Genomic DNA, 17,235 nt, shown 5'->3' on the forward strand with positions numbered 1-17,235 from the left:
GACAGAGACCATGGGAGTCATCTTAGAATTCTCTCCCTTACCGCCCATTACCAGTAAGTCCTGTCAGTTTAACCTGAAAAATGCCCCTCCACGCCATCTCCTCTCATTCCCACCACCAACATCAGGCATCACCTCTCACCAAAAGATTGGAACAGCCTTCATATGGGCTGCCCCACCTCCAGACTCTCCTGTCTCCAGCCCACCCTCTATGCTGTCAGTTTAAATACAAACGTGGCTGTGTCTTCATCTTCCCTAATTTTTCCAATGATACCACAGCAGGTGCAGACCAATGAGCCCAGCCCTTACCCACCCTGTCCTGCCAAGCACTGCTCAGGCGGCCAGATCCCCCCAGTTCCTGGAAGACGCCCTTCCACCTCTCAACACCCCTGCTCCTCCTTCTTCCTCCCAACCAACACCCACTTCCTGAAACCTTATTAATTTTCCAAGGTCTAGACTCAGATCAAATGCCACTCACTTTATAACACTTTGTACACATCCTTCAAGAAGTTAACTGCTCCGCCTGCATTTCCTCCCAATTTTGCTTATTCACTTGCAGCACTTTTGTGGTCTTATAATTAGTTTGTTGTCATTCTAACCCCCAGCTACACTGTGAGTTCTTCCAAAGGCAAGGACCGCGCCATACTCACTCCTGGAAGCACTCAGTTGTATTTCTGTGGTAAGCATTATCTTTCTCTTTTTCTGCCAGAGCTTCAGTAAATGATAACAATGAGACTGGTTTTTACTCTTACTAACAGCAAAGTCACTTAAAAAATAACATAAAAAGTATCATTTGTAATAACAAAAAATTGTGAACAACTTAAAAGCCCATCAGGTACATGCTACGTCATGGATGAACCTCAAAAACATTCTGCTAAGTAAAAGCCAGTCACAAAAGACCACAAAAGATCCCATTTACAAGATCCAGAACACACAAATCTTTAGACAGAAATAGATTACCTTCAATCTGCGGTTGGGGGAAGGGTGAGGGAGATAGGAAGTGACTAAAAACAGTTACAACACTTCTTTGGGGAATGACAAAAATGTTCTAAATTAGATAACAGTGATTGCTGTACCACTGCATATATACTAAAAACCACTGAACTGTATAGTTTTAACAGGTGAATTTTATGGTATATAAATTATATCTCAATAAAGCTATTTAAAAAAGAAATAAAAACAAAAGGTCAACTTAACTAGGAAAAAAAAGAGCCTGTAGAAAGGACTGATGAACTGTGGTACGTCCATACACTGGAATGCCAGACAAAACTAAGATTCAAAGAAACAGGGCTGGAAGGTCACAAATATCTTAAGCCAAAAAAGCAAGGTGAAGAAGAATAAACATAGTATACCACTTACAAGAAGTTATAAAATACACAAAACGGTATTAGGCATTGTTCAGGGATGAATACGGATGCAGTGAAAGCACAGGAAAGAGCAGGGGAATGATGAACACCAACTTCAGGACAAGTGGTGATCTTCGAGAGAGGGAAGGAATGAGACCGGGCTTCAGTTCGTGTTTATAATGGGGAGAAACGGATATCAAAACAGGGAGGAAGCTATCAGTGATCTGTGCAGACTCCCTGTAAATCAGGAAAGAGGGGCTTGATCAGAAGCAGTGAATGGGATAAGTGGGAAGGAAAGCAGGAGGTCGATTTAGGAGGTCTATCAAAGAAGATAATCTGATGAGTCCAAAACAAAAACAAGCTCTATGAAGGCAGGAGGCTCTGTGCCTCTCCACCTCACCTCTACATTCAAAGTCCACATTTTCCTTTCTCCTGAGCCAAGCAGACACCACACTCAGGAGGATCCAAACCCACTTTCTTTATGCTCCCCAAGAAGCCAGACGGTAAGTATTTTAGACTTGTTGACCGAACGACCTCAGTTGCAATGACTCGTATCTGCCTTTATAAAGTAAAAGCAGCCCTAAACAAGATGGACATGAATGAGTATGGTTGCATTCCAATAAAACTTTACAAAAACAGGAAACCACTGGTTTACCATATTGCAGCTCTTCAGTGAATGCTGAGTGCAGCTGCATGAGAATTTCCACTTCCACTACCTAGAAAGTATAGCCTGGGGAAGGAAGTATAGGTGGGTCCTAATTTTGAGAAAAGAGCTCCAGGCATTCCCAATAAGAAAACGGAACATATTTTTCTCTCCAGAGTTCTGAGGATATCTTCAACACATTAATTATATAAATTTAGAGTTTCTTTCTTCAAGAGAAAATTCTGATACTCAACAAAGGAACTCACTCTTCAAGAGCCTTGCCATTAAATACAATGCCAGTTATCTCCTGCTAGGTTCAAGAGAGATTCTTAATCAAAGAGTAGCTAAAAGGAGAGCTACTCTGAACCCTAAAGCCAATTCATTTCAAATAGCTTTTCATTATCTTTCGGGTTTTCCAGATGATAAACTGAGCACACATTGCAGCCTTCCCTTTCTATCCCCAGACCACATAAAAGACTAAAAACAGGGACTTCCCTGGTGGTCCAGTGATTAAGACTCCACGCTCCCAATGCAGGGGGCCTGGGTTCGATCCCTGGTCAGGGAGCTAACTGCATCCAGCAACTAAGAGCCCGTTTGCCGCAACTAAAGATCCCGCACGCGGCAACAAAGATCCCACGTGCCGCAACTGAGACCCAGCGCAACCAAATAAATAAATAGTTTTTTTAAAAAAGACTAAAAACAAATAACCACAATTGCATAACTGTGCTGAAAAACCAAAAGGAGATCCATCTGTGACTGATAAATCACAGGGGATGCCCAAAATGTAGAAAACTAGTAGATCTGATCAGATGGAACACACAGCCTCAAACATGAAGAAATGGGAGAACACAAGAGGGCTCTGGGCCCAGAGGGGGCTCACAGGACAGCGTCTGGATGATCCCACAGCAGGAACAGCCCGGCGGGTCAAGCCCTGCACTCTCCTCTCCCCTGGCCCTCTCAGGCCCCATGTGGACCAGTCAACTTCAGACAGTTATTCCCAGAAAACACGAGTGCTTGCGAAGGAAGGGCAGTCAGTACCCTGGCTGAGCAGCAGTTCCCCGCAGGGGCAGGGAGCACACCCACCCAAAGGCTGGCCGTCAAGGCAGTTCTGCCCTGCAGGAAGCCCACTGCATGGAAAAAGGAAGGGATATATGTGTCCCGAAGAAGCAGTTGAGAAATTACACTGGTTGTGCACAAATATGCCAAGGAATCAAGATAAGGAAGGTATTTGAAGAAGTAAAGATGGTACACATACACAAACAGTGAATCTGTATAAAAATACTCTCCACAGGTTTTGAAGTAAACCCACAGAATGAACTTCACACCAACCTACTGTTCCAGTCAACCTTATACGGCTTTCTGGCTCTTCAAATGTAAGGCGGAAACCACTACTATCAGAAATACCTAACTAAATGCATTTTTGTGTAAGTCTGAACAAAATTTAACAGCAGCACTAGAAATATCAGGACTCATGCCTAAGGTTCCACTGTAACGAGAGCGTCCACTGTTGGACGGTAGATAACATACTGTAGAACTTGGTTTTAGACTTCCCTTAAAGCAGCTCAGAACTCCAGAAAAGAACTGCAAAACACAGGTGACATTTTGGGGAAAAAGGGTCAAAAGCCTACTGAAAAATATAAATTACAGTATTTGCGTTAAAAATTCAGGCCATAAATTTTGATGTAGTTGTCAAACAAAAACACTTAGTATTTTTAGCGATTAGTGTTTTTTCAAGTTGCATGTATATCAGCTCTCCATTTTTATACAGTGTTAGTCAACAAGGACTACTAATTATCACTAACATTTACGGAACACTTAAAATGGGATAGACACTTCTAAGGGCTTTTACTCATGGATTAATTATTTCCCTTTCTCCTCACAACAACCCTGTGAGGTACAGAGTATCCCACTTACAGATGAGAATACAAATGCTTAGAGGGGTAAGTGGCTTTCCAAAGTCACACTTCTGCCAAGTTCAGAGACCAGGATTGAACCCAGTCACCTGAATTCAGAGCTGGTATCTTAAGCGGTATGTCAGACTGATTAATTGCAATTTCACTAGATTCAGCATAAGCTTACTGAACACCTATAATGCATGTCAAGGACTACACCCAGAACTATGGGGGACACATAATATGCAAAATGTGTGAATCTGATCTTCACTCTCCAAGACAGAGATCATATTGGAGAGCCCGGCTACCAGCATGACTGCATGAGGACTTCTGCCCACCTGCTCCCCAGCTGAACTAGAGAAAATCTTTTAAAAAACCAAAACATTTAAAGCCTTTGGAAACAGTCCAAGGAGCAAACAGCAATCTAGTCAAGAAAAGCTTTGAAAATTCAGAAATGACTTCATTTGCAACAGAGCATGGAGAAGTTTACACCCAAGGGCATTCATTCTCAAGAACGGCATAAGGTGTGGTGAAAAGAACTGAGTAGAGAATCAGGAATCTAATGAAAATTCAGCCTAGACCACAGACCAGCTGGTCTGCAGGAGAGAACTGGGGAATAAGACAGCTGGGAGGAACCCTCCTGGGGTTAGAACAGATACCAAACATTAATCTCAGAAGCTAATCCTTGGAAGGTGCCACAATTTCACTGCATTAGTCTGTAGAGGAATTTATTCCCTGAGTGCTGTTGAAAACAATGGCGCAATGGACAAAAATCCATGGAATTTAACTGCTAGGTGATCACACCGAGCAGTTAAGTGGGTGAGAATAGGAGACAGCCCTACGTGTGCCACTGTCATCGCAGGGTGACTGTGGGCACATCCAAACTGCACCTCCCTGAGGAGCAGTATCAGAGGCATAACAACACACTGAGGAAGAAACTCACCTCGTTAAAATAATCCAGCCAGTAGCTACATAAATAACATATCTGGGAACAGCTTGGGGGGACCAGCACCTAAAATATCCTGTTTGCAGGAAAAAAAAATTCCAGGCATGCAGAAAAACAGAGAAGTATGACACACATCCTGGAAAAAAGTCAGGCAAAAGAAACTACCTGTGATAGTGTCCAGATGTCAGATTTAACAGAATAGAGTTTAAAGCAGCTATTAAAAATATGTTCACAGAATTAAAGAGACATATGGTTAAAGAATTAAAGAAAGGTATGATAACAACTTTTATCAAATAGAGACAGTAACAAAAATAAGAATTATAAAAAACAAACAAATGGATACTCTGGAGTTGAAAAATACAATAACTGAGATCAAAAATTCACTACAGGGGCTCAACAACAGATTTGAACTGGCAAAAAAAAGAATTTTGGGGACTTCCCAGGTGGCACAGTGCTTAAGATCTGCCTGCCAATGCAGGAGACACGGGTTTGAGCCCTGGTCCCGGAAGATCCCACATGCTGTGGAGCAACTAAGGCCGTGCACCACGACTACTGAAGCCTACACTCTAGAGCCCGCAAGCCACAACTACTGCGCCCGTGTGCCACAACTACTGAAGCCCACGCACCTAGAGCCCATGCTCCACAACACAAGAAGCCACCGCAGTGAGAAGACTGCGCACCACAACGAAGGGTAGCCCCTGCTCGCCGCAACTAGAGAAAGCCCACACGCAGCAACAAAGACCCAATGCAGCCAAAAATTAAGTAATTAATTTAAAAAAAATTCACTACAGGGGCTCAACAATAGATTTGAACTGGCAAAAAACAGAATTCTTGGGGCCGCCCTGGTGGTGCAGTGGTTAAGAATCCGCCTACCAATGCAGCGGACACGGGTTCGATCCCTGGTCCGGGAAGATCCCACATGCCACGGAGCAACTAAGCCCGTGCACCACGACTACTGAGCCTGTGCTCTAGAGCCCGTGAGCCACAACTACTGAGCCCACGTGCCACGACTACTGAGCCTGCACTCTAGAGCCTGCGAGCCACAACTACTGAAGCCTGCAAGCCACAACTACTGAAGCCCACATGCCTAGAGCCCATGCTCTGCAACAAGAGAAGCCACCGCCATGAGAAGTCCGCACACAGCAGAGAAGAGTAGCCCCCACTCGCCACAACTAGACAAAGCCCACGTGCAGCAACAAAGACTCAACACAGCCAAAAAAAACCCAAAAAATAAAAAAAGAATTCTTGGGACTTCCCTGGTGGCGGAATGGTTAAGAATCCGCCTGCCAATGCAAGGGACACGAGTTTGATCCCTGGCCTGGGAAGATTCCACATGCTGCGGAGCAACTAAGCCCACGTGCCACAACCACTGAGCCCGCGTGCTGCAACTACTGAAGCCCTCGCGCCTAGAACCCGTGCTCCGCAGTAAGAGAAGCCACCGCAACGAAAAGTCTGTGCACCGGAATGAAGAGTAGCCCCCGCTCACCACAACTAGAGAAAGCCTGCGTGCAGCCAAAAAAAAAGAATTCTTAAACTTAGATAGATTAATAAAGATTATGCGAGCTGAGGAGTAGAGAGAAAAAAGGATGAAGAAAAATGAACAGAGCCTGAGAGAAATATGAGACACAAATAAATACATGAACATACAATTGGAGTACTGGAAGGAGACGGGAGCAAGGAGCAGAAAAAATATTCAAGGAAACAATAACAAAAAAGTTCCCAAATGTATTGAAAAACAATAACCTACACATACAGGCAGCTCTAACAACTCCAAGTAAGATAAGCACAATGAGACCCAAAGACAGATACATCAGAGTTAAAATGATGAAGGTGTAAGACATGGAGAAAATCTTCAAAGAACCAATAGGAAAAATGACGAGTCACTTACAAGAGAACCCCAATAAATTTAACAGCTGGCTTCTAGCAGAAATAACGGAGGCCAGAAAGCAGTGGGAAAACATATATAAAGTGCCGAAACAGAAAAAAAAATGTTAACCAAGAATCATATATCCAGGAAGGCCACTGTTCAAAATTGAAGGTGAAATAAAGACTTTGCCAGATAAACAAAAATTGCATTTGTTGCTAGCTGACCGGACTTACAAGAAGTACTAAAGGAAGTTCTTCAGGCTGAAAGTTAAGTGACCCCACTAAAGGTAATAATACATTTTTTAATCCTTTCTTTTCTTAACTGCTATTGCAAAAAAACAATGGGATGAAATGATATTTTGGAAAATACTATGGCTTACAACACACACTTTAATATAAATGTAATATATTTCCTAGTAACAGCCCAAAAAGAGGTGGGTAGAAGCAAAATAGCAATGTGCTATGGAAATAACCACAGATGGTAAAGTAATAATTATAGCAATGCACTGTTGGGTTTGTAACATTAATAGATATAATACATATAATGGCAATACTATATAAAAAAGGAAAATGGGGGGACTTCCCTGGTGGTCCAGTGGTAAAGAATCCATCCTGCAATGCAGGGGACGTGGGTTCAAACCCTCTTGGGGACCTAAGATCCCACATGCTGCGGGGCAACTAAGCCCACGTGCCACGACTACTGAGCCCTCGTGCCTCAACTAGAGAGCCCCGTGTGCCGCAAACTACAGAGCCCATGTGCCACAACTAGAGAGAAGCCCGCACGCCGCAACAAAAGATCCTGCATGCAGCAACTAAAGACCCGACGCAGCCATAAATAAAATTTAAAAAAAAGGAAAATGGTAATCAAGCCATACAGCAGTAAAGGTTCTGTATATTACTGGAATTCAGCTAGTATAAATCTAAAGCTAACTCTGGGCTTTCTCTGCTGGGGGCCTGGGTTCAATCCCTGGTTGGGGAACTAAGATCTGTAAGCGTGGTGCGGCCAAAAGACAAAAAAAAAATCTAAAGCTGATAAGATGTGTATAGTAAGCCCTTAACATATATTTTTTAAAAAGATCACTAATGAAATCTAAATGCTACATTAAAAATACATATAGAAAACAAAGTAAAAGGACAAATATAAATTCAGTGATGTCAATAACATTAAATGTGACTGGATTAAACAATCCAATCAAAAAACAAAAGTTGTCAGACTGGATTTAAAAAAATATCCAATTATATGCTGTCTACAGGAGACACACTTGAGATTCAAAGATACAGAGTGAAAGTAAATGGATGGGGAAAGAGACTCAAACAACAACCACAAGAAAACTGGAGTGGCTGTACTAGTATCAGACAAAATACCTAAACTTTAAAAAAGACTTACTGGAAATAATGACGTTTGATAATGATAAAAAGGTCAATCCATCAAGAAGACATAACAACTAGAAACACATGCACCTAATAACAGCATCAAAATACATGCAACTTTTAATAAATGACAAAAATGAAAGAAACAGACAATTGAACAATAATAGTTGGAGACTTCAATACCCCATTTTCAATAATGGACAGAATTGGACAGAAGATCAACAAGGAAACAGATAACTGCAACAACACTATAAACCAACCAGACCTAACAGACTTTTACAGAACACTCCACTCAACAGAATATACATTCTCAACTGCATATGGAACATTCTCTGGGAAAGACCAATCGCTGGGCCATAAAACAAACCTCAATAAAAGCATAAAAGTGATGCCAAGTTATGTTCTTCAACCACAACAAAGTAATGAGCTCAATAATGGGAGAAAAGGCGGCAAATTCATAAACATGTGGAAATTTAACAACACACTCATGAATAACCAATAAATTGAAGAAGATATCAAAAGCGAATCAGAAAATAATTTGAGAGGAATAAAAATGAAGACACAACATATGAAAACTTACAGTGTAGAGCCCAAGAGCAGTGTTCAAAGGGAAATTTATAGCTGTAAATGTCTATAATAAGAAAGATCTCAAATCAACAACCTAACCTTTATTGGAATCATGTTGATTATAACTGATTTGAAGAAGGCCAAGTGAACTGCATAAGATCACTTGAACACCATGTCTCTTGTAACTATCCTTATATTCTTCTCACAAAAGGTCTATAAAGGGCTTCCCTGGTGGCGCAGTGGTTGAGAATCTGCCTGCCAATGCAGGGGACACGGGTTCAAGCCCTGGTCTGGGAAGATCCCACATGCCGTGGAGCAACTAGGCCCGTGAGCCACAATTACTGAGCCTGCGTGTCTGGAGCCTGTGCTCCGCAACAAGAGAGGCCGCGACAGTGAGAGGCCCGCGCACCGCGATGAAGAGTGGCCCCCACTTGCCGCAACTAGAGAAAGCCCTCGCACAGAAACGAAGACCCAACACAGCCATAAATAAATAAATAAATAATTTTTTAAAAAGTAAAAAAAAAAAAGGTCTATAAAATATTTGTTTAAAATTTTTTTGTATCAAAATACTTGGAAAATTAGAAGCTTCTTTTTAACATGTATTGATATGACTTGAATTATTATTTTATGAAATTAAGAGCCCTATATACCCATAAATCTTTTCACATATCATTTAAGCTTAAAAAACAAACAAACAAAAAAACCTAACCTTCCACTTTAAGACACTAGAAGAGCAAACTAAACCCAAAGCAAGCAGAAAGAAGAAAACAACAAATATTAGAGAAAAATTTAATGACAGAGAATAAAAAGAACAATTTTTAAAAATCCATGAAACCAAAGAAGATCAACAGAATTGACAAACCTCTGGCAAGTATGATCAAGAAAGAAAAAAAGCAAGGTGGGAAACCTAGATTTCACTACATGCAAACAGCACAATTCTATACTACGCAATGTTACCAAGAGTTAGACACAAAAATATCCCCATTTTTACTTGGACATATAAACTACCAAAAATTAACTTACCAAATAAAATTCTGAAATATCAGTGCAAGGCACTGTTTCATGCACTTAACTTGGATTAACTGACTTAACCCACACAACCACCTTATGTGGCACATATACAGCTGATCTTCTTTATTCACAAATTCCATATTTGCTAATTCACCTGCTCACTAAAATTTTTTGTAACCCCCCCCCCCAAATCAGTATTTTTGCACTCTCAAGGTCATTCACAGACACAAGCAGAAGGGTGAAAAATTTGAGTCCACTGACACACACATTCCCAACTGATGTTAAACAAGGCAACATTCTGCCCTATTTCAGCTCTCATACAGAGATGACCAGAGCACAGAGACTGTAGGAACAGGGTGGTGAAATACAAGAAACTCCAGTTCTTCACCGTTTAGGAGAGTTGAAGTCATTTTCCCAAGACCAGAAAGCTAATGAGTGGAGGACTGTATAAGCCAAGGACACAAAGTAAAGAAACTGATGGTTGAATGAATTAAGAATAGTTAAAAAGCCAAAAAGAAATAAAATGGAATCATAAAAAAGCAGAACAATTGTAAAATGGAAACAAAGCACAGATGAGACAGACAGCAAACAGATAGTAAGATTACAAATTTAAATCTAACCATATCAAGAATCACATTAAATGTAAGTGTTCTAAATGCCCGATTTACAAGGCAGAGATTGGGAAAACAGTTTGGCAATTCCTCAAAAAGGTAAACATGGAATTACCATATGACCCAGCAATTCCACTCATAGGTATATATACCCAAGAGAATCAAAAGCAAAGGGGAACTTCTGGGGTACTAATACTACAATAATACTCTGTTTCATAATCTAGATGCAAGTCATACATTTTTATTTTGTGAAAATTAACAAGCTATGCACATAGTTATATAACTTCAATATATGAAGAGTTTAAACATTTAAGTGACTATACATGCATATATGTATTTGTGTATATATATACTTCAATTAAACGGTTTCCAAAATCTGAAAAAAAAGAGAAAGAAATTGATACATGCTAAACATGGATGAATCTTGAAAACACTATGCAAAATGAAAAAGTGAAATAAACCAGACACAAAATGACAAATATTATATAATTCCACTTATATTAGCTCCTAGAATAGGCAAATTCATAAGATAGAAAGTAGGGGGGGAACAGACCATGTTAACACTACTCAAAAGATCTGGTTACATTAATATTGGACAAAAGAGATTTCAGAGCAAAGAATATTACCAAGGATAAAAATCATTTTATAATGATAAAGGAGCACATCCAGGTACTTCCCTGGTGGCGCAATGGTGCCTGCCAATGCAGGGGACACGGGTTCGACCCCTTGTCTGGGAGGATCCCACATGCTGCAGAGCAACTAAGCCCACGAGTCACAACTACTGAGCCTGCTCTCTAGGGCCCACAAGCCACAACTACTGAGCCTGCATGCCACAGCTATTCAGCCCGCATGTCACAACTACTGAAGCCCACGTGCCTAGAGCCCGTGCTCCACAACAAGAGAAGCCACCACGATGAGAAGCCTGAACACCACAATGAAGAGTAGCCCCCGCTCACCGCAACTGAAGAAAGCCCGCGCGCAGCAACAAAGACCCAATGCAGCCAAAAATAAATAAATTAAAAAAAACATAAAAGTATCAAATCTTCAAAAAAAAAAAAGAAACACATTCATCAAGACGACCTAACAATCTTAAGCATTTATACACTAATAAAAGAGTTTTAAAATGCAAGGAGCAAAAACCAACAGAACTGAAAGAAGAAACAGACAAATCCAAAAAAATTATAGAAGATTTCCATACCCCTATTAAGTATTGATAGAACAGGAGACAGAAAAATCAATGTGTTGTTCAAGTCTTCCATATCCTATCAACCAGCATGATAACATTTATAGAACACTCTACCCAACAACAGCAGAACTTGTGTCTTTTTCAAGTCAAAATGAAACATTTACCAAAACCATATTCTGGGTCATAAAACAAATCAGTTGAGCTTTAAAATATGTAATTCAAATTATGGAAAGTTATGTTCTCTGACAAGGGAACTAAATTAGAAATCAATAACAGAAAAAGAATGCCTGGAAAATCCCCCAAATATTTGAAAATTAAGGAACACTCTTCTGAATAACCAATGGGCCAAAGAAGTCAAGGGGATATGAGAAAGTATTTTTTACTGAATGAAAATGAAAAGACAACATGTCAATGCTTGTGGTGTGCCACTGGAACAGCATCTAGCAAGCAGCTTATGGCACTCAACAGAAGCAACTCAAAGAAGCAGCATCAATACAATGACCTCAGCTTCTACCTTAAAAGGACAAGAAACACAAGCTAAACTCAAAATGAGCATAAGAAATAAACAATAAAAATAAGAACAGAAATTGATGAAGTAGAAAACAGAAAAAAACAATATAGAAAAATCAATGAAACCAAAAGCTAGTTCTCTGAGATCAGTCTAGCCAGACTGATAATGGAACAAAAGAGAAAGGACAAAATTAGTATCAGGAATGAGAGAAGTGACATCACTACATTTTCTACTGATATTAAAGAGATAATAAGGAATACTATGAACAACCTTATAGCAACAAATTGGACAACATAGACTAACAAAATCTGTGTAAGATACAAACTACAAAAGCTCATTAAAAAAATAGATAATCTGAATACCTCTATGCCTACTAAAAAAATTATATTTTTAGCTTAAACCTTCCCAAAAAAACCTTCAGGTCCAGATGGCTTCACTGATGAATTCTACCAAATACTGAAGGAAGAAATAATACCAATTCTACACAGACGCTTCCAGAAAACTAAAGAGGGTATGTACCTCGCAACTCAATATGAGGCCGAGATTACTCATACCAAAACTGGACAAAAACATTATAAGAACACTATAGACAAACATCCTTTTTGAACATAAATGTAAAAATTCTCAAGAAAATGTTAGCAGACTGACTCCAACAATATATAAAAATAATACACCATGACCAAGTGGGATTTATCCACCTGAAATGCAAGGTGTGTTTAACATTTAAAAATCAATGTAATTCACAATGAAAAAAGCCCCTAAAAAACAGAAAGCATAGTATGAACTAAAAGCATAATAAGACATCTCTAAGAAAACACAAGAAAAAATCTTGGTGACCTTGGCAAAGATTTCTTAAATATAACACAAAAAGCAGGAATACTGAGGAAAAAGAAAGAAAGCAGACTACTAAAATTAAAAACTTTTGCTCTTCTTTGCACTGCTAAGTAAAAAGACAAGCCACAGATTAAGGGAAAATATTTGCAAAAAAAAAAAAAAATCAATATGTAAGAAACTCTACAATTCAGTAAGACAAACAACCTAACTTAAAAATGGGCAAAAGATATAAATAGACACCTCACTCAAGAAGACATATAGAAAGCAAATAAGCACCCAAAGAGATGCTTAACATCATTTCTCATTAGGGAAATGCAAATTAAAACCACACTGAGATAACACTACACTAGAATGGCTAAAACTAGAAAAACTAACCATACTAAGTGTTGAACAAGGAAGTGGAACAACCAGACCTCTCATACACCGCTGGTGGCAATGAAACGGTACAACCTCTTTGGAAAACAGTCTGGCAAGTTTTTCTTTTTAAATAATCAAACACCTACCATACAATGCAATCAATTCACTCCTAGGTATTTTCTCTAAAGAAATGAAAGCATACATTCACACAAAGATTTGTATACCAATGTTCATAGACTTTTTTTAATAGCCGAATACTGGAAACAATCCAAACGTTCACCAATCAGGTGAATGAATAAACGTGATATATGCACAACACTGAATACTATCCAAAAATAATAAGAAATAAACTACTGATACAAGTACCAACATGGATGACTTTCAAAATAATTATTCTGAATGAAAGTAACCAAGTCAGGTTAAAAAAAAAAGAGTACATATTGTATAATTCCATTTATATAAAATTGTAGGAAATGAAAACTTATCTATAGAGTCAGAAACAAATCAGTGGAGTCAGAAATAAATCAGTGGTTGACTAAAGATGGGCAGTGGGGAGGGGTTATGGGGAGGAACAACAAAGGGGCAGAAGGAATGTTTCAGAGATGATGTTCATTATCTTGATTGTGGTGATGGGTTCATGAACATACACATATGTCAAAATGGATTAAACTGTACACTTTAAATATGTGCAGTTTGTTCTAGGTCAATTATACCTCGGTGGAGGAGGGAGGAGAGAACAGAGAAAAGAAAAATAAATCAATCTAGGAGGACCAGTATTCAGAGTTCAGAGAAGGCAGAGTAAAAGGAAAACAAGAAAAAAATCAAAGAGCATTCCCTAGAACTAAAGAACACAAGCCTCCAGACTCAGAGTCAGCCAAGCACTGATCAAAATGAATTGAAATTTTTAAAAAAAAATCTGTACCTAAGTACATAATTACAAAAGCTAATACCACCAAGGATAAAGATCTTTCAAAAATTCAGAAAGAAAAACAGATCAACGACAAAAGAATGAAAGCAAAAGAACACAGAAACCAAGAGCATGGGCTTCCTGGTTTTGACACTGGCTCTGACATCTATTAGCTACAAGACCTTGAGTACCTTACTTAACCCCTGTGTGCTTCACTTTTCTCATCTGTAATAAGAAGAAGGAGAAGGGGGAGGGAGAAGGAGAAATAGTTATGTGGTTGTTATGAGGATTTAATAAATTAATCTGTGAAGTGCCTAGTACATGTTAAACACTACATAAGTGTTAGCTAAATAAATAAATCACATTAACATTCAACTTCTCTTCAACAATTCTGGATGACAGAAGTCAAAAGAACAATGCCTTCAAAGTTTTGAGGGAAAGTAATTTTCAAACTCTGCCTAGCTAATGATTATCCACATATACAAGGGTAGAATTGACTTAGAAAACTCACATACCACACACCACTTCTTAAGAACTCAAGGGCTTCCCTGGTGGCGCAGTGGTTGAGAGTCTGCCTGCCAATGCAGGGGACACGGGTTCGAGCCCTGGTCTGGGAAGATCCCACATGCCACGGAGCAACTGGGCCCGTGAGCCACAATTACTGAGCCTGCGCGTCTGGAGCCTGTGCTCCACAACAAGAGAGGCCGCGATAGTGAGAAGCCCGCGCACCGCGATGAAGAGTGGCTCCCGCTTGCCACAACTAGAGAAAGCCCTCGCACAGAAACGAAGACCCAACACAGCCATAAATAAATAAATTTAAAAAAAAAAAAAAAAGAACTCAAGTAAGAACAAAAACCAAGGAAGGGTTTAAGCCAAGAGACATAATGATTAGAAAACAGTACCTCCAACTGAAGAAATTTTTAAAAATCTCAGGAAGCAGCTTTCCAGCAAGTCTAAATAACCAGGTGTGACAGCAACAGAAATAAAGACTTCAAGCAGTCTCCACCTAGAAAGACAACTCGACAGAATAACTGATGAAGGAGAGTCTAGATGGGGAACCATGTATAATGGAAAACAGGCAACATATAGAAAAAGACAAAAGTAGCACAGGAGAAAAAACAGAGTCACAGTACATAACCTGAATCTACACAGTGACAATAATCACCAATACTATTTGATTTTTTATCTTTTGAAACAAACCTGTATAGCCAAAGCCCTGACAATTTAATTCTGGATGCCAACGAAGCAAGAGCACAGCTGAGAAGCTTGGAATGAAGAGTAAGGAAACAGCAGTAGAAAAGCTAGTACCTAACCTCAGAATGTGAAGAATCATGGGATACTTTGTAGAGGAGATGGAATAAAACAATAAAGGAATATTACTTAAATTTATCAAGTTTACCAATAGAAGAAATAAAAATAATGATTAGGAGGATGGGGGCGTGTGGGGAAGGGTGCTGTATAAGTGACTACATCCTCTTCTATCATAGCTAGAATTCAACAGATACACCCAAAATCAATAAATCAGACGCGAACAGGACATTTAGAGATAGAACCAAAAATAGTTTAAAGCAGTTATCACTGGAGAGTAGAAATGGGATAAGATGGAAGTAAACTTAAAAAAATTTGATAAAAGTTTTAAAAGCAAAGAACATGAGCATTCAGTTTAACAGCTTCTCTTTGAGAAAAATACAGGGAGTATTGTAAATTCATCAGAACAAGGGTTTCGGTTCCTCCTAGGATAGAAACTAAGCAAAATCAAGATCTCACATCGAATGAACCCTGGAGATCCATCTACCTGTCCAAAAAACAAACGAACGAACAAACAAATCTCACTAGCCTAAGCAAAAAGTTCCCAGTGTCGACTGGGCACTTCCTTCAAAAACGAAGGGGTGGAGAGCATAATGTGCCCCTGAACTTCCCAATCCGGAAATTCTCATTAAGAGTACAAAATCGAACTGGGACGGAAACAAGGAAACGGCAAATACAAAACTCAAGAACGGCCAACAGTCTACGTAACACTAACAAACCAACAGCACAAAGTGTATTGTCCAAGTGCATTCAAGAATTCTGAAAATGTCAAAGGCATGCTGCCCAGCAGTCGGGCACCTAGACAAGGGGGCACTTAAGGGACGTCTGTCCTGTCCTAGACGTTTCCGAGGTGCTGCTCTCTCCGTAGGACCTGACAACAGCAACAAATGGCCTCTCCCCTAGCAGAAAACCTTTCAGGCTGGGACAGGAAACGACAAAAAGCTGCCTCCCCGCCCCCCCCCCCCCCCAGCATTACTTCACAGAGTGGTTAGAGGCTGGCAGGGGCACCCGCGCATCCCTAACCAGCTAACTCAGCTGACCAGCCGCGCGCTGTCCGACGGCCGGGGAGCCGCTTCCGAAACCCAAACCTTGCGAGCAGGGAAGAAACAAAGCCGTGGGCGGGGCCTTCCGCCGGGGAATCTGCGGGCCGGGGAGGAGGATCCCTCCGCGAGCTCCGCCGCTCGGCCCTCGCCCCGCCCAAGCCACCCCCAGGAGCCGGAGTCCGAACGCCAATGCCCGCGCCCGCGCCCGGCGGGCCGCGGCTGCCGGGGCGAACGCAGCGCGGGCCCCCGCACGGCGCCCCCCGGGCGGGCGGCGGGCCCCAAGGACCGCGGCCTGGACGCGCCGGGGCTCCAGGCGCTGGCGTGGCGGCCTCCGGGCGCCTCCTCACCTTCTCTTCCACGCAGTTGACAACGATGGACGGGTACTTGCGGCTGAGCCAGCGAAAGAAAGCCGGGACTCCCATAGCGGCGGCGCAGCTGTAGGCCGCTGCCCGGCCCGCGAACCGACGTAACCAGAGAGACAGGCAGCAGCGGGCCGCGGGCACAGGCACTTCCTCCCACGTGCACCCGGCGACAGGAAGTGAGGTAATGGCGCCGCCGCCGGGGAAGCCGGGAAGGAAGCTCCGGCCCGGCTGGGCGGAGCGGGCCCCGTCGGGGGCGGGGCTGGCCAATGGAGCGGGCGGCGAGGACAGCAGCCGGCGTGGCTCGGCGCGCGTCCTCGGCGGTACCTGTCCCGGAGCCTCCTCTGCCGCGGGCACCCCTCGGGCGGGATCCCTGCGCTCCGCAGGCCCCCAGGGAGCCTTGGCCGGTCTGGTCACCTCTTTCCCACCCATCTTGATTCACGTAGAATCTAAGCATCTACACGCACACGTTATTTCTGC

General features: G+C 41.4%; 1 protein-coding gene across 2 annotated transcripts in view; it reads right to left on the reverse strand.

Moving 5' to 3' along the window:
- Positions 1-16,930, reverse strand: part of XRN2 (5'-3' exoribonuclease 2) — a 77,776-nt gene extending 60,846 nt beyond the window's left edge. The window contains exon 1 of one of the 2 annotated variants that reach the window (XM_059898634.1): positions 16,744-16,930. In XM_059898634.1, coding sequence (XP_059754617.1) covers positions 16,744-16,818 — 75 coding nt within the window. In that variant the 5' untranslated portion in view covers positions 16,819-16,930. Of the gene's footprint in view, positions 1-475; positions 512-16,743 lie in introns of those variants that run through there. The other variant, XM_059898635.1, reaches the window with a different exon arrangement.
- Positions 16,931-17,235: the final 305 nt, after the last annotated feature.

The sequence above is a fragment of the Balaenoptera ricei genome, chromosome 15, assembly GCF_028023285.1.
Source record: "Balaenoptera ricei isolate mBalRic1 chromosome 15, mBalRic1.hap2, whole genome shotgun sequence".
In the NCBI taxonomy this organism is placed as follows: Eukaryota; Metazoa; Chordata; class Mammalia; order Artiodactyla; family Balaenopteridae; genus Balaenoptera; species Balaenoptera ricei.